The sequence below is a fragment of the Schistocerca gregaria genome, chromosome 7 (genome assembly GCF_023897955.1).
Source record: "Schistocerca gregaria isolate iqSchGreg1 chromosome 7, iqSchGreg1.2, whole genome shotgun sequence".
In the NCBI taxonomy this organism is placed as follows: domain Eukaryota; kingdom Metazoa; phylum Arthropoda; class Insecta; order Orthoptera; family Acrididae; genus Schistocerca; species Schistocerca gregaria.
In genome coordinates, this window is record NC_064926.1 from 35,899,835 (window position 1) to 35,924,747 (window position 24,913).

Genomic DNA, 24,913 nt, shown 5'->3' on the forward strand with positions numbered 1-24,913 from the left:
CATCAGTGAGCGTCTTAGTATCTGCCATCTGGCATGATTCCAGTGCTGGGCCGGGAATTCGCAACTCTATAAGTAAAGTAAGGGCAGTACCACCCTGTGATTTGCCACCACAAGTCCACTTTGAAAGCCAATGATGATTGGAAACATTCATTTGTTGTTTAGGTCTCACTCGCTTGGTATCATAGCAGTCCTGAAAGTCCTTGAAAAAAATCAGCTGAATGAATATGCGAGGCAATCCACTAAATACCTGCCAGTTAGGTAGGGTTATTTTGGTGTGCGCATACCGCAGGTGAGGTTAACTACTCTCACTGAAGGGTGACATATCTCCGCACTCAAAGAATTTCATGTTTAAGCCGGTGTGCAGCATAATGGCTCTTCTAGTTCACGTAAATGAGCCAGTCCTCACAGTCCCCACACTCAGTGTTTACAATAATATGGACAGCTGTTGTTGCAGGTATAACAGTGGCAGGGTGGGCCGGCTCAGAGCTTGCTACAAAGGCTAATCGGGTATTAGGAGTGAGGCCATGAGTTCTAACACTATGCCTGCCCTCTCTTTACTGCCACAAGCTGTGGTATCCCTGACTGGGGACAAAATATCTGAGAAAATGTCTTTGCAGGCGAGGTCACAAGAAATTCTGACATTTGCCACCTGCCGAAGTACTCAGCTCCTTACATACTAGCTTATCCTCTATTTTCTAACTTACTTTCTAGTAATTCTTTCTCGTGAAACTCATAAAGTACAGAATCTTGTTTTGCTGTTCCTACCATAAGATCCCTATGATATGAGGACCCTTGTTTGTGTATCACACTAAACCTCTGTGTGATCCAAACTCACTGCCTACTCAGCGACTCCGAAGTTGCATACTAGACATCTAATTGTTGTGGATATTAAAAACCTGCGCATCTACTTCAGCAGCTTTGCTCTTGATATCAACAATTGTTTATCGATTTTAGCTAACAAGCCATCTTTTTCCCTGAGAAAATTGGCGATTACCTCACCCTGGCCTTCAATCTTAGGGCCTGAAACCTTGTCATGGTGATTCCGGAGGACAATCACGAACACATTATAGGTACTTTTTAAGTCTTTGATATGATGATCCAGTCTCGAATTTAATTTATACGCTGTATGACTGTCATCAGCTGGCTCAACATACGTCACTCTGACAATACCTGTTTACGGAGTGGTACTTGCCGTTTATTTTTATGTACATCTGGCGGTGTTGAGGACTGTATGTAGCATCCCAAGCTGGGAGCAAACAGTGACTCGTCTACTGTGGCGGCATACTTGACTGCAACAGCGGAGGTGGCAGCGGTGGCGGTGTTATGGGCTGTGTTGTTGTGGCTGCGCCCGCCGTACTGCGGCGTCGGCGTCGTAGCGGTAGCAGAGATGGTGGTGGTGGCATGGGTTGTGACAGGGTTGTGAGTGGTCGCCTCACTATTGGTCTACATGCTCTTGACTGTTGGAGGCTCAGAACATCGTTATAGGGACGTCTTGCATATTAAAAGGCGGGCTTCTTTGAGAAACCCCTCTAAATGTCTACGAACAGCTGCAGTCGTTGCGATATGGTAGCCGTATTCACCTCATATTCCCATCTAGGCATCATGACGTAGATTCCCTCCTGATTTCTACTATAACGGTGTGGTACGTGCTGACATTCCGATTTTCTCCTCCATTCGTATCCAACTATGCTGATGTTCCATCTCGTAAGTAACTTCGTCTTCACTTCGTTTTGGGGCGCTAGCTTTCGCTGTACGTGGGATTATAGAAGCATGTGAAGATAAATCAAACATAAATGTAATCTGAATGGCTGCTCTTGGAGCCACAGATACAAAAGTAACCATTTTGCTTTATGTCAGTTGACGGGAGAGCTGGAAAGTACAAAGGAAACTTAAGTGTCCACTGAAACAACGGGACAGACTTCATTAGATACAGTTTAATCTGCTTCTTTCTGCGAGTTTTCTATGCAATATAACGTCTGTCGCATCCAAGTTTCCATCCCCTATTTTCCCAGTCCTCTTCTTTAAGGACCTTGTCCTCAATCGCACACCTTCACTCCATCGTTTCAATGTAGGATGGGTTTTCCTCGTTTTCTCTGTCATAGAGGTCTCCAGCGCCATATTTTTCAAGGGCATGTTTCCTCTGGCATTTTTCTAAGTCGTTCATATCTTGGTAGCGGTTAATTTTTAATTTTGTCCACAATATCCTTTGTAACTCCCATTTGTTCTCGAAGCAGTTCATTTCGTATTTCGTCTCTTCCTGTCTTTTTAGTTTTATAAAATATGTAAAATAAATTCCAACTCATCAACAGGATCTACGACAGCGACGTTTCTGGATCCTTAATCGGATGTAAAGACACAAACTAGACTGGTAACGAAATTAACAGACGTGTTTGATCATCGGTATAACATAATTAAGCTCCGAAATTTATTGCCACGTTACAGACTCCAGTGAACCACAAAATGTGAAGATTTGTTGCAGAATGCCTATTCCGGAGCAGCGACGTCCTCTTGTTCCAGGGCATTTGGTCATTCCTATGTATGTAAGCATTGCCAACCATTATATGAAGCCAGGCCCACAATACGAAAGCAAAAAGATGCACACATTCCTTTGCAGGGTGCCATCTGTATAGGACATTTCCTGTTCCCTCCCCCAAATGATAGCTGTAGGTGACTCTTAATTCCACCCAGTGGTTAGCCTCTAGTATGCCACCTGTAATGTCACCCAACAATGCAGCTGCGTTGCTACTCTGATCCGCTACAACGCACACAAGACGACAACTGTTGTTCCGAGGCCTCTGGTCACTTGACTGGTATAGGCACGTCAAGGGATCTCATTTTTCTTGCCATTAACGCGACGTGTTCCTGTATAGTTCTACCACAGTTTAAGTCCACTGCATGTTATAATGACGCAATGAATTCACGAGGCTTTTAACTATCCCTCAGATTCTCTAAATCAGTCTCCATTCTTTCTACTATAGTATATTGATTGTATAATAACGTAATAGCTTCGCGTAGCTGAATGGGCTGGTGAAGGTCGCTGAATTGTACACCATTTAGGTGATTTGCAGGTCCTTAACCTACCCTAATAATACTTCTACATAAGGGACCTGCGGTACAACATGAATCCTAAGCACATCTCGCTCCTCGCGAATCTTCACATAGAGGAGTGAAGGCTAGGTTAAAGGCACACTGAAAAGATCTGTGGTCCAGCCACGATTCGATCCCACGACCTCTCACTTTCCAGATTTAAGTGCTTCTACTTAACTCCATGAGACCTAACTGTAACTGATCAGTCTCAAAATTGAGCTTTTCCGCCTTTCACTGACATGTTCCAACTTCTGACTAACAATCTTTGCCAATCTCGTTCTCTCTAAATAGTAGGTCCATTGTTTCTGCTGCAGCTCATGTAACACTCTCCATGTACAGCAGGGTGAAGGCTCTGGGGCACCGTCAACATGGCAGCCAGTGCAGGAGGAGGATAGCCTTCGCCTGAAGCGGTTGTTGGGCATGGGACCTTCAGACAAGGCGATATGCCCAAAAACCTACATCAACAGCAGCAGCAGAAGAAGTTCCAGCCAACGCTGCGAGCCGAAGGCCGTGACGTCACCTCAAACTCTGCAGCAGCGCCAGTGCGTTGACGCAGTTCAGCATCAGCCGCCTCCTCCACCACCTCTTAGTGTTTCTCCACACCATGTCCGCCATCTTACGCGCGCGATGCCGCCTCTTCCGCCATCACCACCGCTCCCAACGCCACCGTCACACCCAGTATCACCACCAAAGCTTCCAGCGCACTTCCAGGAACTCCATCAGCCACAGCCACCACCGTCGCAGCCTCCTCGCTCTCGCCAGCAGCGTCCTCCAGACGTGCCAGAAACTTCATGGAAAGCTGAAGAACTGGCAGCAAATCGAACTTTAGTCTCTGCTGCAGCCACCGACTTGCAGAGGAAACATAAGTGTGAAAACTGCGGCAAGTTCTTTGGCACCAAGACGGCTCTCAAGGTATGTCTTCGACATATTGCGGGTATCTGTAATAAGGGCTTGTACCTGTAATTGTTTTTTCTTTTATATTTATTTTCTTCCCTACTAATCGACTCCCACTACTTAGCTTTGCTTGGTTGACAAAGTTGCATTAATAACGTACATATAAAATTTTCTGCATACGCTTAACACCGGAAGCCTGTAAAGTTTTCATAAATTTGTACAGTTATTGCTTGTAGAACTGACATGCTGCACGTCGTAGAAGTGTTTATTACTGATTCATTTCGCTAGTTACAAGATATCTTGAAAGTTATGAATTATGAAATCTCTTTTTAAAACCCTTGACTCCATCATCAAGTACATATATCAGCTGCGAGTTAATTTCTCCTTCAAATGTACTTCTGTTTTCTTCCTACGTAAGACATCGATTTCTTTAAACGTCATATTGTTTCCTGTTACGCAAACACAACTACGTCGACTTTGCTGTTAATGTTTTTCTACGCACAGAGGTATTTGCAAAAATGTCTCTCCTCCTAAATTGTGATATAAGAAGACAGACAGTGATGATGGAACATCTGCCTCTGTAGCTTTTCTAAGATCGCGTGGGTCCTTTGTTGATTTAACGCGAGTATACAATAAAATGATTGTGACGCTTTTCGGCTAGAAATTAATTTGGATCAAACAGCTTTTCAGAGACGTACCAAGAAATTCAAAGCAGTATAGGAAGGAATAGCCCGTGGTATATGTTGTGTATATGGGTGAACGAGTTGCCAAAATACATAAACATTTATTAAATGTTAAAAACGTGAACATATTTATTTACAATATTTACAGTAATGATAGCTTCATACATAACTTTGTTATCCCACAGCTCTATTGTAGTTTGGAACATTGGCTGGAGTCCAAAGTTTAATTACTTTTTGACTGTCAGGAGATTTGTAGCTTTGTGATAGCAGCATCGACTCACATGGCAAGTCTTGCGTAATCTGGGACGGAGGTCTGCGTGTGCCGATTTAAAAGAAGTCCAAAATGAATGATTTACTCACAATCGCCGATTTTCATTGATAACCGATCGCAGCGACCGATATAATTCCTTAGTAATGAATAATTTCTAGCGGTAATTCAGTAAAATATTACATTCCTCTGCCATTTATAGCTCACACATCAGCTCCCACACGCTCCTGGTGAATCTCAGTTTTCATCACTCTGAGTAGCACGTGATTTATGCCTCTTTCATACACCATTTTCTCCATCCGCTAGTCCTTGAGTCATTCAGATGCTCATTTCGATACATTCCATTCTTTTCATGCATTCCATTCTCTTCTCTCTATCTCTCGGGGTTTATGCAGATACTAATCTCTTTGGGCGCAGCACCTATTCAAAAGAAAACCTATGAGGACGGCAGAAAACAAGGGGTCTAAGTAACAAAATCATAGTTTCTAGACAAATCAAGTCACAGTTGACACTTTGGTAACAGTGAAAATTAGAATTTCACCATTTCAACCATATCGGGCGAACACTAGGGTTCTTAGCTTTTTATTACCAATCTTAATAAGTAGAGGGAGCATCCGCTTTGTGTTTCATTTGTATAAAAGTGGAAAATAAGGCTCATGTACCTCTCTAACACTTAAAATAACCAAAGTGATAAGGCTCATGGTATGTAATGTAGATAACAGGCTTTAACCGATATGAAAAAGTAGAGGACTGCATTGAATTTTACTTGTTTGTTTGCTAAACAAAAAATTTGAAGCTAACATATTTAAACTCTATGAAAATCATCATTAGCGTCATAGTTGTTGTTACCCAAGTCAGCAGCGACATCATCACTTGCATGTGTACCAAGTGATGATGGTTCATTGATCATTTCGTTGGTTTGGCTGGGGATAAAACTGGCAGTGTATCGGTGGTACAAACTGCGGAAGGTCTATGAGGTCTTCCAGTTTTTTTGTGTTTTGGCTCCGGCTTTTCAACAATGAGTTGGACATAAAGTTGGTTAGCATTTTACCTGTTCGTTGTTTACTCACTGAAATTTGCTGGTGAGACAGAATACTTTCAGCAGATGCTGTCTTACCACAAAAAAACGATTAGATTTTTCTTTTCATGATGAAGTACCAGCATTCCTAGCATCCCTGCAACAGTGCTCTAGTAGTATTGGTTTATTGGCTGGGGATAAGTGAAGTCTTCTTACGACATCTTAATAACAAAAAATTTTCTACTCCCTGTGACAGCCACATTCATTCAGTCTTATTGCAATGGACGACTGGTTATATTGCGAAAATTGAGGCTTTCGATGTGCGATAAGATCAGTCAGTCCAGTCTCCCACGTTTAACTTTATGCCATGTCTATGACCTTGTTCTCTTTGTCCGCCATAGAGCAAATGACAGCAGTGTGTCGGTATGCCGCTTTTGACAACAGGAACGTGTGACACGTAAGTCGTCATGTTTTATGCTTAATATTGTCCGTCACAGGCTCCAGGAAAATGTATTCACCCCATTATCAGGTTAATTTTGTCCACTATGACAGGCGGAGCCGTATTTAATCTTCAATGTTCGTATCATAATTCGGATACTGCCTCTTCCTATGATTATGTACAGAGTTCATAGGCCCACAATTTACCGTCTCTTTTATAGGAATGCTAAGATATCGTCATAAGCATCCCCACGAAGCAGTAATTTTTGTTCTAACGTCTGTTTCTGGGCCACCCTCTTACAGTTGGTCACGTGTCACGTTTCTGTCGATTGTGTAGCAACTCTCCAATTGTAGACGGACACAGTTGAAAGCAACAGTCAGTAGCGGAGTAAATGGACAGTCTGCATTGTTACCAAATTACTTCAAGATAGTGGACCATCCTAACACCTCTGCCCCCGGGGTAGATGTGGTAAGGTCGCACTGATGACATTATCGTCCCCCCACCCCCCACCCCAACTCCACGCTCCTCAAATCCCCTCTTCTCACCCACTTGGAAGTCGGCGGGAAAAATCGATCAATCTGTCCTGAGCTGTTAATGTGGAATGACATAGGGTATTTTATTTTTATTATTTTGTCTGTCACATTGTTGGAAAAATTGTCCAATACCACTTGGAATCTGTGGGAAAAGCTCAGGAAGGTGCTAATATTATCATGCATGGCAGCTACATGTCGCAATTATGTAGTTATTCCGCTACAGATCTTATTTAATAATTGTTAGATGTACAGGAGTTATAATATTGGAAAATGCTCCATAAAATGTTCCTATAGGTGTGGTGTAGTTCCCAATACCGCCAACAGAGAGCGCTGAGAAATGTAACCTCCACTTCCCCACCTAGAAACTGGCAGGAAAATCTTCACTTCCCACCCCCATTTGGAAGTTGTAGAAAAAAGTCTCAGTCTGTGCTGAGCTGTTGGACTGGAAAGACCTAACATTGTTGCTCATTTTATTTATCTTTTTGTTATCCTGTGTGTTCACCTCCTGCTGCCCCCATTTTGGCGGTAAATTTAAAGAAGTGGGAAAACTAAAAACTTTTTCTCTGTCTGTGAAGCATGGGAGTTGGGGAGGTGTAGTTGCCATTGATCAAGCACTAGACAATAGCTGTAGCGAGTCTCATCAATAACTGCTGGATACAGAGAGTATGTTTTCGCTGTTAGTCTAGCCAACAAAAAAAAAATGTTTCAAATGGCTCTGAGCACTATGGGACTTAACATCTATGTTCATCGGTCCCCTAGAACTTATAACTACTTAAACCTAACTAACCTAAAGACAACACACAACACCCAGCCATCACGAGGCAGAGAAAATCCCTGACCCCGCCGGGAATCGAACCCAGGAACCCGGGCGCTGGAAGCGAGAACGCTACCGCACGACCACGAGATGCGAGCGTCTAGCCAACAGTCCTATATTGGAAGGATGAGTGATAATAAAATATATTAATAATAATAATAATAATAAGATAGCAAAGAATCTACAAGTAAAGAGTTTATGGGAGGGACTTAAGGTTGTCAATAATTTTCGATAGCAACCCACTGTTGCAGTGCTGATACAATTCTTCTTCTTTATTGTGACTGCATTCCCTTGACCCATCTGGGCCAAGGAGCGCTAGCGGCGCCACAATCAGCCGCTCTAAAACAAAGTGGCAGCACGAGTAAAAAGATGCGTAAAAGGCATGGAAAGGGGGACATGGAGGTTACAATATACACTTACTCAGAGACGTTCGTTGAAGGACAATCAAAAAAGTCCATATAAAGAAAAAACACAGATGGCAGTGTGTGTAATAAAATACACTGAAGTCACCCACACAGGTTAAAAGTTGGCCTTAGTATTAAAACACAGCAGAACAACAACACTTTAATAACCATTGCACGAGACAGGGCACAGACACTGAGGAGTAAAAACTGCTGGGAGGGACCTGCTAAGGGAGGGGAGACCTAAAAGGAGGGTAAAGAGGGGCGAGGAGAGGACAAACAGGGAGAGGGGGCTGGAGAGGGTACAATGACAAGAAAGGGGTTTGGGGTGCACCCATGGACAGAAGATGGGTGGGATGAGAGAGGGACAGGGAAGGCAAGTCAGGAAGGAGCGCAGAGGCATGGAGAGGGTGCACTGGAATTGGAGGGAGCGCAGGAGGGAAGAAAAAACAGCTCAGGGGAATGGAAAAGGAGGTGAGAGGGAGCTATGAGAAAGTGGGGGGGGGGGGCAGTAGTGTTAGACTTGGAAGGAGTGGAGATAACAGGGCGAAGTTCATCATCTGCAAGTGGTAGGCGTTGGGAGGTTAACTGGTAAAGGAGTGGAGGGCTGGAGGTGGAGAGATGGTGCCTCAATTGGTTGAGGGTAGAGAGGATAGCAGGGGAAATTGAGTCTGTTGATGCTATATGGGGTGTGAATGTGTTTCAGAAAAATGAGTTGTGGAAAGGGGCGAGGTCATAGAGGCTTCATGTCTGGATGGGGGTAGATATGGAAAGTGAGGCAGAGTGCACGGTGTTTGAGGATTTGGAGGGCTTTATAGAATCTGGGTGGGGTGCAAATCAAGGTGGCGCAGGCATAACAAAGAATGGAATGGATCAAGGATTTGTAGATGTGATGGATGGTGGAAAGATACAGTCCCCATGTGCAGCTGGACAGAAGTTCCAGGAGGTAGAGTCTATTGTGGTCTTTGTGTTGGGTCATAAGATCGGGAGTCTAGGTGAGGTGACAGGAGTGAGGCCAAGGTATTTCAGGGTAGGAGTGAAGTGGATAGGATGACCGTAATTGTTAAGCCAAAAATCGGGTAGCTGGAAGGAAGAGGTGGTAAGAGCTATGATGATTGCCTGAGTCTTGGAAGGGTTGATGGGAAAGAACCACTGGTAGCATCTAGCCGTGAAACAGTCGAAGTGGGTTTGAAGAGTACATTGGGACCATTGAAGGATAGGATAGAGGACCAGTAAGGCGGAGTCATCAGCAAATTGGAGGAGGTGAACAGGTGGAGGACGTTTGGACATATCTGCAGTATGTAGGACATAAAGGAGAGGGGAAAGGATAGAGTCTTGGGGCCGGTGCTGCTATAAATCCATGTCCCCTATACACAGGAATCATGTACCAGCAACATTTGGGAATGAAGCATAGTTATAGCTATTTACGAGTCGCAAGTTCCATCCACACCAACAGAAATCACATGATATTTTTTACGAGTATAACCTTCTTTATATTCATCATGGCACCTCAAGACGAAAAAGTTGCGAACTATGCACATAGATGCAGGTGTAGATTTAGTTTACCTATTAAGATATCAGTTCATCCATTTATAGGCACACAGAACTGAGGACTGGTGTCTTTTATTAAGTGAGAAAATAAAAGACAGAACTTATATTGCTGATTGTATCAGTAAAAACTGTTGTATTAGCCTCTAATTTTTTTTCATTACAGTCACTTCGCGAGATATTTGAGAGGCTGTAATATGCTTGTACACAACACTTAGAAGATGTGGTACAATGCTCTCTCAACTCCCCTTCTGTCAGAGTATTGTTTACCCATCACATTATCACGAATCTTTCAGTTTTAATGCATAGCATTTGAAAACACCTGATTGTGACAAGTAAGGGATGCCCTCCGCCAATTCAGTCTCCTGCTAATTCTCTCGAAACTCCATCACCTCCCGAAGCCACTGTTTCATTAGTTAGCCTTTCTCGTCCCCCACCCGTAAATGACTAGGTAGAGAGCTATCACAACGAGAAAAGTAGCACAGTAACGTACAGTAAGAAATTCACAACCATGCGGACTGTATGAACACTGAACAAATGAATTTAGAAGCACAGTTCTTAAATTCATCGGTATGGAATGAATGACCATAAATATCTCCCTACACATGTCCTCATATACTTTATTGGGCATTGGAATGAAGGGGTAATGCATTATGTGCTATGATTACTACGCTAGAGTTACGACAGAGTAATGGTTTCAGTCTTCATAGACAACATTGTTTCATAACAAATTCATCGCCTATTTTTGAAACAGTGCTAATTTATAATATGAATCTATTAGTATCACAGACGTTCTAGTACACCATCGCTTACATTGGTGCAACAGCCTCACACCTGCTTACATAGATGAGAGCTACTGCGAGAGTAGGTGGAGTTTCTTCATCACTCATTTTTATCCACTGCCCGGTAGTGGACCAGCTATGAGAATATATTCCATCTAGAGCACAGCATATTCTCATGGGTAGTACACACATGCATAGTGGTAGTTACCTATTTGCAGGTAAGCCCAGTATTGACACGTTTGTCCATCCATTGTCCATTCACAATCAATAACTACCAAGTACAAGCCCGACCAAATCAATATCAGTGTGTCCTCCAGCAACAGCAATAACCTTAGTACTCCTTACATGTCGATCTGAATTATATTGCCGCAGTCTCTAGGTGACATACGGACGGGATCTGAGGACACTCGCCTCCGACAGTGTCACTTATTAGTGGGTGTATAATACTTCCTTAAAAATCCATGCAAATGAATTTGGGCCTTAGCTCACCGGCTTGTCAGTACATAGTGCTTGGGTCTGCTTCTCGTAAGATTCCAGCAAATGAATCGGAACCCAACTTGCTCTAGATTCTTGCTGCCAGGTATTTTACTGCACTTAACATTTGCAATGACAGTTTATCGGACTTCTAATCCTATCAGTTTGCTATATATTTAATTATATTCATGTCAACTACCATTGTCACCATGGATCTTCCCTCCTGCTTGTAGACAACTCTATCACCTGGAAACATTCTACATATGGAACAAATACGCCGAAAGTCGCTGTATAACGCTTAATGAGGAGGCACTTCATACCAGTATTACCGATTACCCTTCCATTCCAATCTCACACTCTGATATGTCCACACACATCCTATCCAGCCTTATGTTTCCAGGAGAAATAAGTCACTTTTCACAGATCATTTTTTTCTGTTCCTTATCCAAACGGATTATGCCAACCTATACGACCCTAGCATGACGCTTTTGCTTCATGGGTGAGCCAGATGTAGGCTTACGTTACTGGTGCAGAGCATGTATGCAATGCTGAGCTGTCATACCGATGTTACTCTTCACTGGTACATATCATCTAAGCACAAATGGGTCTATGTACGTCAACGCTAGGCTGGCACCTTACAGTCATCACTTATAGGTATGAAAAGGGGCCTGCTACACTTTCAGCTACCTACTTTCGTCTACTTTTCAAGGTCATCAAACTACACACTTCCTTCATCCAAAATAAGAGCACATAAATAATTGTAGTTACGAAAAGTCATAGGATTTTTGAAAGGTTTGCGAATAACACATGCAAATATTCTTACACAAAGTCTCAGTTAATTTCTGCATATACGTTTACACACAGAAGACAACTCTTTCTTTTTGTTTGTTAAATGTAGTTTTAATAACATCTACCTTAATTTGTGACTTATAACTTAAGCCCATATCTCAGTCAGTTGTTTCGTTCTCCAGCCAGGTACAAGCAAGGAATTTTAATATATATTAACTTTTTTCTGTAAAATATCTCTTTTAACAAGTAACTGTTCTCCTAGACAACTGTTACCACCCATTTTTGTATCCGAGGAGGTAACTTCTTAGCCTGTGGGAAGTCCCCAGAGACGTAATAGAAATATATATAATGGTTACCTACTGACTGTAATCTGACTGAAGGAAAGAAATGATTCATCATGCAAAGGGACTCTCAAGATCAGTTTAATTACTTAATCAAAGTTTCATATGAATGACGTGCCACTAGGCGAGTGGAAACGAAGGTGTGAGTGCCACGCATATAACTCGCAATCTGAGCGGCAATCAGGCAGTTTTTCGTTTTGCAATGTTCTGTTAACGAAATTACAATCTCCTATCTAAATGGGGAGAGATTGCTGCCATAATAATATCAGCTATATTACCATATTTATAAAGTGATATGTAATATTAACCTGAGTACCGTAACAGACTTCATAGGTGATGATGAGACATGTGACGCCATTACGAGTGTTCGAAAGTGAGGAGACATCTTGTGACAGAGGAAGTCCATGCTTTTAGCATTCCATCGTGAGCGAAAAATGAGTTTAATATGCCAGTCCTGTGATTCAGGATGTAACAGATCTTAAGCTCAAAAGAATTCTTATTTGATGAGAAAATATTTAGACAAAATATAACCTTTGCCATATGTGTGTACAGGCTTTTCACACTAAGAACTAGTGACTATTAATCAAATTCTCCCGCTGGGGTGTCGATGAGGACAGATTAGAGACAATGACCGACCGACTGTATAAAAGTCCATTAAATAGCATATTATTTCACATGATTATATTTCTTAAATATTTCATATAAATCACACGTTTCTCCTAACCAGCTGCACATGAGTTCTGTGAAACATACAAATTATTCAAGTTACGGCCACTTGGTTACTTCAAACAATGGATGAGGCGCAACTTACTAATAAAAATCTCAAATATTTATCAAAACTGCAAATGTTAATAGTGAGAAAGTGAACTGAATTTAGAGCTCATCTAAGATCAGTTGTGCTTAAGGCACCAGAAGATTGACTTCATTCCAACGGATGACGGTAAGCTCCATGCTTGCGCCTGAAGCCCAAAATCCTACTTGTTGATTTTAATTTTGAAAATTACAACAAATGGTTGTCGTAACGAAAATTTAACTGTGGTTCGCCTGTAAGAGAATGTATTAGACACATAAATTCATCCTGTACAGTCCTGGAAATGAGTAACCAAATGCTGCCGACATACCCGCAACGGCCGTTCTGTTTGCCCTGAAGGTGAGGGGGATTGCTGCCAGCCCTTGAAGCCTGAACCGAAACAGGTGTTTGACTGAAGTCACACAAGCATTTAGATTGGTCTGTCTTTGATAGATTATCGCCCAGCAGTCTGTCTTTCCCACATACCAACTCAACAAATATTAATACATAGGAACAAAGAGCGAAAAGGATATGGGGTACATAATGTTATTTATAATAAAGATACAGAGTGACCTCCCTTGATTCCCTGAAATTTCGAAGCATGATAGGAAATAAAACTAAATGACAATTTACGCTATTGAGACTACAAAACTACTATTCTCTAATTGATAAGGTAATGAGACGGAATAACTTGTTCTGTGTCAGCATTCGAGACCTTTAACTTATATAGTGCAATATAGACAAAAAACCTACGTATACCACAAAATAACATAATACATGAGTGCGAAAGAAAAGATGAACCAACATCACAAGCTAAGATGTTGCATTAGTGTGACCAAATGTAATTATGCTGCGGTGGTCGAACATATGGTAACTGAAATACAACAGAACAATTGAGGTAAGCCTACTTGAATGGCAACTGAAATACAACAGAACCATTGAGGTAAGCCTACTTGAATGGCAACAATAAAACGGAAATTAATATTAGAATGGGAAGGATCTCTCGTTTTTAACAGTAATGATATAATATTGAACAGTAAAAACAGGCTAGTTGTTATAAGTGTACAATGATCACAAGCTAAAATGTTACACGAGTATGATAAACAGTAGTAATATTACAATAATCGATCATGTAGTAGCTGACATATAGCAGAATCTTTTGGTAAACCTTGATGACTGGTACCAACTTAAATAAAATTAGGAACTAATATTACAGTTCAATCGTATTTGTATAATACTGGACCATGTAAAACACTAGCTTGAAGTTAATATGAGAGGATATCAAACAACAGCCGCGCGTATAGTGGCTCAGGATGCATGCGTAATGACGAAACAGTGGTTACACTATTTCCGATGTAATGAAGTCCGTCTGCATATGTTGCTATGCATAACGTAATGCGAACATATGTAACAGTATAACAATTCCGAAATACATGTAGCAAAAATAAATATTGGGTACGGAGTGAGCACCAACCATTCATAATGTCACCCAATGTACTGTACATGTAATCCAACTATATTCCAGATGAGAAGATAAATCTGCAGTGCACATAATGTGAAACCCATGAAATGGGAGTATATACCTGTTGTGATAAACACTGTGGAAGCACTAACGTTAGTGAAATGCAAAATACTCATGCGATACTTAGCGTTTGCAATTAATGGAGCTATCTTGCAAGTCAGGTACATTACAGTGAAGCCCTGCGAGAACGGTGTTCCCATCTCTTAGGGTAAATTGAATCTACAGAGGAAGCCACATCAGAACGGCCCATGAAAATGGTGGCATCAGTTAACAGAGCGAAAGATAACTAACGAAAATTCAGCTGTTATGGTTTCGTCGGATGTTTCTCATGAAGGCTAGATAACTATGGCTACTCTGAGTAATCTTAGAACAGGTCGATTCCAACATACATTTTCTGTTGTTTCTTCAAAAATAGATATAAGACCCAGTTCCTACTTGAAGACTCTTGCTCATTAAGTAACCGATGCGACTGAGAAATTCGATGAGTATGTATTTCAAACCGTCTAAGTGACGAATGTGTGGGGAGACGTGCAAAACCTCTAGCTCATCATCTGTAGGCAACATCCTACGTTTTTTTCGATTTTAAATGTTGTCCCAGAGCTCAAGGGCCACTGGGATATTAATGCTCCCCATATCTAGCAATGAAATCCCTCCCCATGTTATCTATATAGAAAATATCGCAATCACCAAATTGTATGTTATGGACGTGGGCTTACTGAAAATACTTCTTGGTTTCTGACCTTCGTCCTTCCTTAATCTAGGCTGTAAATTGCCTCTGGTAATTAACATTAGCCATTTATAAAACTTCCGAAAATTTGTCATAGTATGGACCTTTGTATGTCACACAAACAAATCAACCAACTACATCCTCTTCGTTTCTGCTTTGAATTTCTTCTTCTGTACAGAACAAAATAATGTAGTAATAATTTTACTGTTAATCCCACTTGCTCCACCAACTTAAAAATCGTCTCCAACTCCTTATACGTTTCCTCCTAACTTAGATCTAAGGTCAAAATTCTGTCGATCACTGAGTGAAAAGACACCCATTTGTATTAGTTCTGTTCACATGAATCTTCCTAAATTATAACATCGGTGCAAGTAGGTTTACGAAATAGTCCGAAAAAACAGATTATTTTCTTCCCTAGTAATAGAGGGATCCAAGTATTTTAGTGAATCTTTCATGTCCACTTTAAAAGTAAATTTAATGCTACGGTGTCCAGAGTTGATGTAGTCACGAAATCAGATATGTCCTCATCATATTCTTCTTACCATAATAACATTTCAGTGATATAAGGGTGATACGATTTAATTTTTGATGCCATTACTCAATAGGATTAAAAAATGTACATTCCAAAAAATGATTCAAATAGCTCTGAGCACAATGGGACTTAACTTCTGAAGTCATCAGTCCCCTAGAACTTAGAACTACTTAAAACTAACTAACCTAAGGACATCACACACATCCATCCTCGAGGCAGGATTCGAACCTGCGACCGTAGCAGTCGCGCGTTACCAGACTGTAGCGCCTAGAACCGCTCGGCCACTCCGGTAAGCTGTACATTCCAAGTGAGTGACTAAAATCTCCGTCAGGATACCAGAAAATGAATTATCCATAGCTAACCCATTTGCCTGTGAGTGGAATTCGTCATTAAAGGGAAAGGCACTGAAAGACATTGACAGTTGTGGTAACGTAGTTAATTTTAAAATCTCACCATGGAAAAGCTTATTAGGGCCAACATGTATTCTATAATTAAAGGAAGAGTTTGATTAATTGGTATACATGAGTAACAGATGACAATATCCAGTGAAGCTGAACAGGTATGACCTGTACATGAAGGGTTCTGATTTGTTCCACTGGTTAATAGCAGCTATATATACAAATCGTCCTGAGAAACGTATACTTGTTTTTACTTTTTTCTTTAAAAAGTCTATTAGTTTATGATTAGGACTGGTACAGTTATTAGAAATCGTCCTAATACACAATAATTTCTTATGTAACTCCCTTGAGGTCCAAGATCTGGTATTTTTGGATTCATCACAGTAACACTTTTCGTATCAACAGCAAATTGAAATAAGAAGCTACAGTTTTTGAAAAATACCTTCAGGTCATTGTCAAACTTTTTCACCAGATCTCAACTACTGGTGTGGCTTTGAAGAAATTTTTAGTTTTTGTTATGTAATCTGTGTCAGAAAGAAGAACCACAGAATTACGTTTATATGATTTCGTGACAATAATATGCTCGTCATAGAGCTCTTATTAAGCTACTTTAAAATGTCATTGCTTTAAATAGGTAAGAGAAGTCTAGAATAGGGCCAGTGGCGTACTTAGGTGTTCTGTGCAGGAAAGTTGTCAGCTCTTGCCGTATGGTAAGGCGGGAACAAATGGTGAGTTAACTTCGTATGTTACACAACCAGAGAGAGAGCAGCAGGTGGACGGCGTGTTTCGAATGGATACTTTTGGAAGAAAGTGTGAGCATCGCTATAAACTAGGATTACAGATTTAATTGTTGCTTATTTAAGTTGTAGCCACTGAAACTGTGCTGGTCGGTGCAAACCAAAGACTGCGTCATATCCCACAATATATTTGAAAAGGCAGTGAAATATTTCTCAGGTTCGTGTTGTTACGCAATCGGTATGCGTCAGCTCACTGAGTAATTGGATCTATGTTTCTTAATTAAATCATGGGAGTATATATGTGGAACACTGTTTTTTAATTCAATCATGGGAGAAGGTAGGATGACCTGTGTTTATTAATATATCAACCGTGCTACTCTATTATGAATGAACTTTGATCCTCCTACTTTCTCCAATGATTTTATTACAAAACTTCGATCATGTTACTCAGTGTACTTTAGAGTATCAATTGATTAGTCATTTCGCCACCAAATTTGACAAATTTTTGTGTCTCTACAATGAACCCACGAGACACGCAGCAACGGACTACGTCGCCGCTCAGAGCTAAATCATTTAAATCAGTCCACTTTATAGCACTCGCTACCGTAATTACAAAGTATTTCTCTCGAAACTCATTAATACACTAAAAACAGTAACCAAGAGAATGGTTTCAATTACGCCGATAGGAATACATGGCCTCTGCTCTCATCTCTCATTAGTTAAGTCAAAGAATCAGCCCACTGGCTAAGCGAAACAGATATGTTTCCAACCTGTGTGCAGTGGATAAACAGCACTGTGAGTGCCACTGCCACTGCCACTTCAGCCCTGTCTGTAGTTTTCTTGGGTAAAGTGCTAAGACTTCTGTCTGCACCACCCGACACTACCGCAACTTTGGTTAATTGGCATTTTGAAAGCTAAACATACTTACACACTGGTTTAACCTCTACAATTGTATTCTTTACAACCTGTTCATTGATACGAGTAGGAAGATTGTGCTCGAGGCCTTTATTCAAGGCATTTCATTCATCTGGCGGAAATCTAACATTTTAAAGAGTAACCACACAAACTGCAGAATTATGAACACTTGAACTGTGGCGAGCATTATATATATATATATATATATATATATATATATATATATATATATATATATATATATATATATATATATATATAGTAAGCACACAATCTGTACAATTTAAGTTCCAGTGGTAGAAAAACATAATCTTTCTCATATTCAGTAACATAAGATAACACATAATTAACCACAGAGTAGTCTCCCTGAGGATTTAACTGCACTAAAGAACATTGAAGATGGAACGCTTTTTGAATCAGAATGACGTTTATCTTGTATCACGAAGCTCACTTCTGATAACTGCCACTTGACACCCGTGAATTATCTTCCGAAAATTTGCTGAACGAATTTCAAATTAAATTTTTGCACATTTAGATGTAACACTATAAGATAAACATTTCCTTTCGAGATACCCTTTCCTGAGTAGTATTCAGCCTAGAAAGATACCACAACATCACCTAATTCATAGACGCACCAATTACATTACGTGATGGATATAACGCTTTTTAATCAAGCATTACGCATTTCCAAATTTCATCACTAGTCGCAAGCTACAGGATAAGGTGTAAAAAGGAATTAACGATAGCAACAAGGCACATACTAACGTAAGTCTGCATGTTACTGATCCATACACAAAATTTTCAGTTTGTATCTTACTTACATTTTAGTTAAACTTGAGTAAAAGGCTCACGAAAATATGCACATAGACTGAATATAATACAGATTTCATCTCACACATATGACAGCGTTGTTGTCTACTTAAAGTGAACTATTGCCAAATTGATTGTGGCAATTATCGCTTGTAAGAAGTAAACGAAGGCCAATAGATGGCGCTAACATTGGCCATAGACATGAAGTCGATGAGAAACTCAGCGAAGAAACCATGTAGAGTGACATACTACGTGTCAGAACGTCATGGAGAACTGAACAGAGAGATATTAATACTCTTATGGAGAGAGGAAACTCATGGTGGCATTAGATAAAATTTACATAGCATTAAATTTGCATCATAAGGTATCAATAGTTAATAATTGTTCCATCCCTAATTATAAACATAGCAGATAGTGGAAAAAAATTGCAAGAAGCTTATACTTTTCCAAATACGTTTTGTGTAAAAAATTACTGTGAATCGATGGACATAATCAAAATCTTTCATGTAAGAAATGATACTGGTTTACCTTCACTGGATGTTTTCAGCTTGTACTCACTTATACCAATTACTGAATCTCTTGGTCTATTTAAAAAGAATTTATTGGCTACATTATACTTTCCTGTGGTGATGTTGACAAATTAAATGAATTAATAGAAATGTCATTGTCTTTCAATGCCTTTATCTTTAACGACAAACTCTACCAAATGTCTTAGCTATTGGTAATCCACTTGATGCTACCATAGCAGAGATCCTTGTCACTCATTCGAAATGCACATATTTTGTTTTGTGTACGACTTCACATACAATGACAAGGAGAGAGGGGCTACAGAATGGTGTGGCAACTGTTGTTGTAGAAAAACTGGGCAGGAGCAGAAATGATTAGCATAAGAGATAACACAACAGAATATTGACTTAACTTATATTTGTCCTCATGTACAAACACTCGTTACAAGTACTGCAGCAAAGAATAGAGTCCAGCTTTCAGTGTTAACAAGGAAGAGGCTCTCTGAACATGAATGATGGTGTCAGAGCCATGACTAGATAGTGTCTGTGTAGCACCACATAGCGAAGAGCCTCCAAGTGCAAGTGGGTTATCTGGCTGCCACTGGCAGTCCCATATTACGGCGGCAGAGGGTGCTTGCTGTACTGAGTCACTTGAGGTGTGGTTTTGCTTACTCTCTCAGTTGGATCACAAGATGTGCATGCCCGATGTTGGTGTCTGATGGAAACTTGCAATTCTGTTGCCAACTTGAATGCACATGGGGTGCACCTTCTCACTCTCATTGTGTTGTGTAGATGAGCCAAAGACGATGGAATTGGAGGGATGGACGTAGGTGGCAATGAGGAGGTGAGAGTTGAAACTAAGGCCGGTGCTTCGCTGCTGCTACATCCCAGTATATGCACTGAGACTGCCGAGAACTGCAGCCGAAAAACTGGGCAGAGGGCATCTCAACGACTGTAGACGGATCCAAGATGGCACATGGAACCGCAACTGGGGAGAGGGGACCATGTCGATACACAGACGACTTTGAAAGACTGTCGACTTCCATTGGCTCTGGGACCGGCGCACATGGAGCAGGTCCTGTGGGAGTCAGAAGCAATGAGGGCTGTTGCGTCCAAGCAGGCACGGAATCTGAAAGCACAAAGACTGTGGCAGGATCATACAGTTAACATGAATGAATTTAAATTGGAGGACATCTAAGCAATCCTTTCGGTCCCTGCAGCAGAAACATGTAAGGAAGAGTAAAGTGGTGCCCCACTCCTAGCGCCTTCATTCACCATACAATCTGTGAAAGACCAAATCTTTAGTGCAATGCATTGCCTGTCTGGGTGGAGTGGGCGCCGGCACCCGAGGCGGGGGCGGAAGCTGAAACAAGGTAAGCTGGCGCTGACCATGTAACAACTCTGCCAGGTGATGGTCCATCACATAGCTGAAATTGGTAGGAATACAAGAATAGAAGACTAGAAAGAGAACTTGGTCCTGCGTGTTGGAGGTACGACATTTATCCACGTGTTGCTTAAATTTCCTGCAAAACGTTCAGCTTCACCTTTGGTTTCTGGACGGAATGGTGCACTCGTGATCTGCCGGATGCCAGATGTGGTGCAAACCTATTCAAACTTTGCGCCAACAAATTAAGTTCCGTCTTTAGTCACAATGACTTCAGGCAGTGCGTCAAGACAAAATATCAACGACACTCCATAAGAACCAGGAAGGAAAATTTTGCTGAAAGCATCAACGACAATGTAGTCCAGTAAGCACCCACGAAATCAAAGAGCAAATGTTATCAAGGTACTTGAGATTTAGACCATGCAAAGAACTGCTGAGGTGGGCTGACTTACGTTCACCACAGGCTTGGCACTGATAAGTCAACTATTCGGTTTGCACATAAAGAGTGTGCCATGTGCAAAGACATCGCACTTACTGCTTGATGCGAATGATGCCCTGGTGATCTTGGTGTAGCAAACGAAGCACACCAAGTTCAAGATCCTGGGGAACCACAACAAGTGACTAGTCATTACTGGTGCAAATCAAGATGACACGTTGGTGAACTGCAAGTGTGTGCCAATAGGCTAAATGTAGGCAAACTAGAGACCTACTGATAGGTCTCGCTGAACGTAGTGAATCAGTGTCGATGTAGTGCAACAGAATCAGAAAATAAGGATCTGCCACTGTGGCCAGGGCAATTTTCGGGTGATGAAGCAGAAAGCTATGCAAGCTGTGTTGTGTGAATCACTGTAGCAACAAGAAGCAGAAGACTCATCGAATGTGAAATGCGGGTCAACATGGAGGTGAAAAAGAGCATGCATGTTGGCACGCTTAGGAGAGGGGCGATTCTGTAAAAAGAAGAGCCCACCATTGTAGCTTCTGCTTTGCGAGAATTGCGAGTTGGAACTGACTGAAATCCTGGTTTGTGGAGGATGTAGAAGAAATGTTGAAGCTGCTGTTCCTTGTATGCCAGTCGTTTCCCAGAGAAAGCTGGCTCTCGTTCGTTCTTTTATGAGGTTATGAAAGCCCTTATGGTGGCATAAAAACTGGCAAAAGGAAACGAAGTAAACCTGTTACAGGAGAACCTTATCGAATAGCTGTAGTAGTACCAGAGCACCAAAACCACTGGTAAGCGCCCACCAATTACACCACTATTCTGGTATGTGTGAAGGTAATGTTGTCACAATCCTACATCGTCATAAGCGTCATCCAGACCATGTATAACTACCTCAGAAACTTCAAGCACCGGTTTCAATAAACAGTTTGTGTTTTGTAAATGGGCACATCAGCAAGTGCAAACGATCCCCATTTTCATTGCATCTTTCTTTCACCTTTCTGATGATTCTACATTCAAAAATCATGGTAGCATAACCGGCAGAAAGTACATTACTAGAGTGTAGACGATCCCGAATGATTATAGCAAGTTTGGGATCAACTTCAAAAATGGTTCAATTGGCGCTTAGCACTATGGGACTTAACATCTGAGGTCATCAGTCCCCTAGAACTTAGAACTACTTAAACCTAACCAAGGACGACACACACATGGATACCCGAGGCAGGATTTGAATCTGCGACCGTAGCGGTCACACGGTTCCAGACTGTAGCGCCTAGAACCGCTCGGCCACTCCGGCCGGACGCCATCAACTTCTTTAGTGGTTTCATGTTTGGTGTGCCACCATGGGGAACAAACTCATTGGTCCGTATTTTATCGGCGGCATATTGAATTTACGCAAATACCGAATGTTTTTGGAACAGGAATTACCGTTACTATTGCAGGACGTTCGACAACATATGTGGTTTGGTCATCGGTTTCCGCATCAATGAACATGCAAGCAAGTTCGGAGGAATCGAATGCCCAATCCTCAGCAACAGGCAAGCGGAACAACGCATCTGCGTTTCTGTGCTTAGCAGTGGACCGATACAAGATATCGTGGCGGTACTGCAAGAGGAAAATAGACCAGCGAATGAATTTTGCGCTGTACGTGGAGGTACAAGCTTGGTCGGATGAAAAAGCAATCTCAAAGGTTTGTGGTCTGTGATTATGGTAAAGTGACGACCATACAAGAAACCATGAAACTTTGTAACACCAAATACGAGAGCCAATGCTTCTTTCTCGATCTGTGAAAAATTTCTTTGCGCAGACGAAAGCGATTTGGACGCAAAGGCAATAGGGCGATCGTGCGATCCTTCTTTGTGAGCAAGCACAGCACCGATCCCGAAATCAGACGCATCCACCATCAACAAAAGGGGCTTCCGGGGATCGAATGGCGTAAGGCAAGTATTGGAAAGCAACGCCGATTTCAGCTGGCGAAAGGCGCGTTCGCATTCCGTCGTCCAGACGAACGGAACACCTTTACGGCGTAAGCGATGAAACGGAGCTGAAACGGAAGAGGCGTGTGGAACATATTTATGATAATAGTTGATTTTTCCCAGCACACTCTGTAGCGGCTTCAAATTCTGCGGCGACGGCAAGTCTTGTATGGCACGGAGGTGCGTTGGACTGGGATGTATGCCTTGGGCATTGAGTACATGTCTCAAATATGGCAAGTCCCGAGCAAAAAACCCACATTTGTCCTTCCGCAAGCGAAGACCATGTTGTCACAAGACCTGAAATAATGTTCTGAGATTGGCCAAATGTTCTTCTTCCGCCTTTCCGGAGATCACAATATCGTCCAGATAATTTGTTGCAGTAGGGACCGACGCACAAACAGTTTGTAGATATTGCTGAAACAATGCAGGGGCGGATGCACACTCGAATGGCACTCGTTTGAATCGATACAAACCAAGATGCGTGTTAACCACCAAAACGCGCTGGGATTATTCGTCCACCGGAATTTGCAAGTACGCTTCGGCGAGGTCCAATTTTAAAAAATATTTACCCGGGCACAGTTTGTCAAGAAAATCTTCCGGGCGGGGTAAAGGAAAAGTTGCAACCACCAGTTGTGGATTCACTGTTGCCTTGAAGTCCACACAAAGACTCAATTTTCCGGACGGTTTTGGCAAAATTACTAAGGGTGATGCCCAGAGAGAAGCCTGCACACGTTCAATTACACCTAGTGATTCCAAATCGTTTAATGTTTTAGCGACCTCATCACGCAATGCGTGGGGTACATTGGGCGATCTGAAAAATTTCGGTTGCGCGTTTACTTTCAGTTCCAAATGTGCTTCATAGTTGTTAGCGCAACCGAGGCCCGGTGCAAAAATGTCTGCAAATTCTTCATATAGACGAGAAACACAGTCTAAAGGGAGAGTCTGGTTCACTGATAGGACCTGATTTACTATAGACAAGTTGAACAACAAAAATAATTCGAAACCAAACAAGTTCACTGCAGAAGAAGAACGAAGGTCGTAAAATGACACAGGTTTTGTTTGTCCTTTGTATGTTGCAAGAAGGCTGCAATGTCCTAACACAGGGATCTGTTCACCTGCATAACTACTTAATTTAACATTTGCGGCACGCAACGGAGGTGTTCCCAGTAGTTTGTAAGTGTCTTGAGTGATCATGGAAACTGCAGCTCCGGTATCGAGAAGGAATGGTATCACTTTGCCGTTAATGTCCAAGTCTACAAAAAGTTTATTGTCCTGCTGACGACAAGAGCAACTGTCTCGTACAACGTGAACTGACACTGGTACAGAATCACTTGCGACTTGACGGGAGTTCCGGCGATGTCAACGCACACTATTTTTGGAACGAACACAGTCACTGTTAAAGAGAGTGGCACTGGGCGGAGTGGAATGAATGACATGAGTTTCTATGGGCGAAGTTTCGCGAGCCGGAATATCCCTGGTTCGATTCCGACTCCGGCGCGAAGCAAAGGGCCTGGAACGGTTTTGAGTTTCCGATCGGAGCTTTTTCTGGCATACACTCAAAACATGTCCTTTTTTATTACATTAAAAGCAAATAGCTTGGCGTGACGGACAATTCTCACGCGAATGTCTAGTAGCACATCGCGGGCATGATTTGATCACTGCATTAGCTTGCCGACGCGGCACACGTGGCTGAGAGCCTGGCGGCAGCGGCGCAGCCGGGCGCGAGGGCTGTTTACTGCTCCGTGCAGCTCGCCCGGCGGGCCGACTAACCTGACATACTGCTGGCGAAGTTTCAAATGATTCCTGAGCAAAGTCAAGTGTGTCCTGTCGATCCAATATGTCCATCACTTGTTGCAGGGAGGGATTTACTAGTTTCAAAATCTGTTCCCTTATACGAACATCAGAAACGTTCTGTGCAATTGCATCACGTACCATAGTATCTGAATAAGGGAGGCCACATTGACATTCAAAAGCACAATCCCTAGTAGGGCCTTGAAAGGTTGCAACCCACTCTCGATTAGTGTGACCTGCCGTGCGTTTTGTACGAAAGAAGGTATACCTTTTGCAAGTACATTGATTGATTCTTTAAAATATGCATCTAATGCAGACAAA

General features: G+C 41.8%; 1 protein-coding gene across 1 annotated transcript in view; it reads left to right on the forward strand.

Annotated features, from left to right (window-relative positions):
• Window positions 1-3,507: 3,507 nt before the first annotated feature.
• LOC126281780 (zinc finger protein 501-like) overlaps window positions 3,508-24,913 on the forward strand; it is a 46,459-nt gene continuing 25,053 nt past the window's right edge. Inside the window, exon 1 of the mRNA XM_049980986.1 lies at window positions 3,508-3,999. Coding sequence (XP_049836943.1) covers window positions 3,508-3,999 — 492 coding nt within the window. The remainder of the gene's footprint in view (window positions 4,000-24,913) is intronic.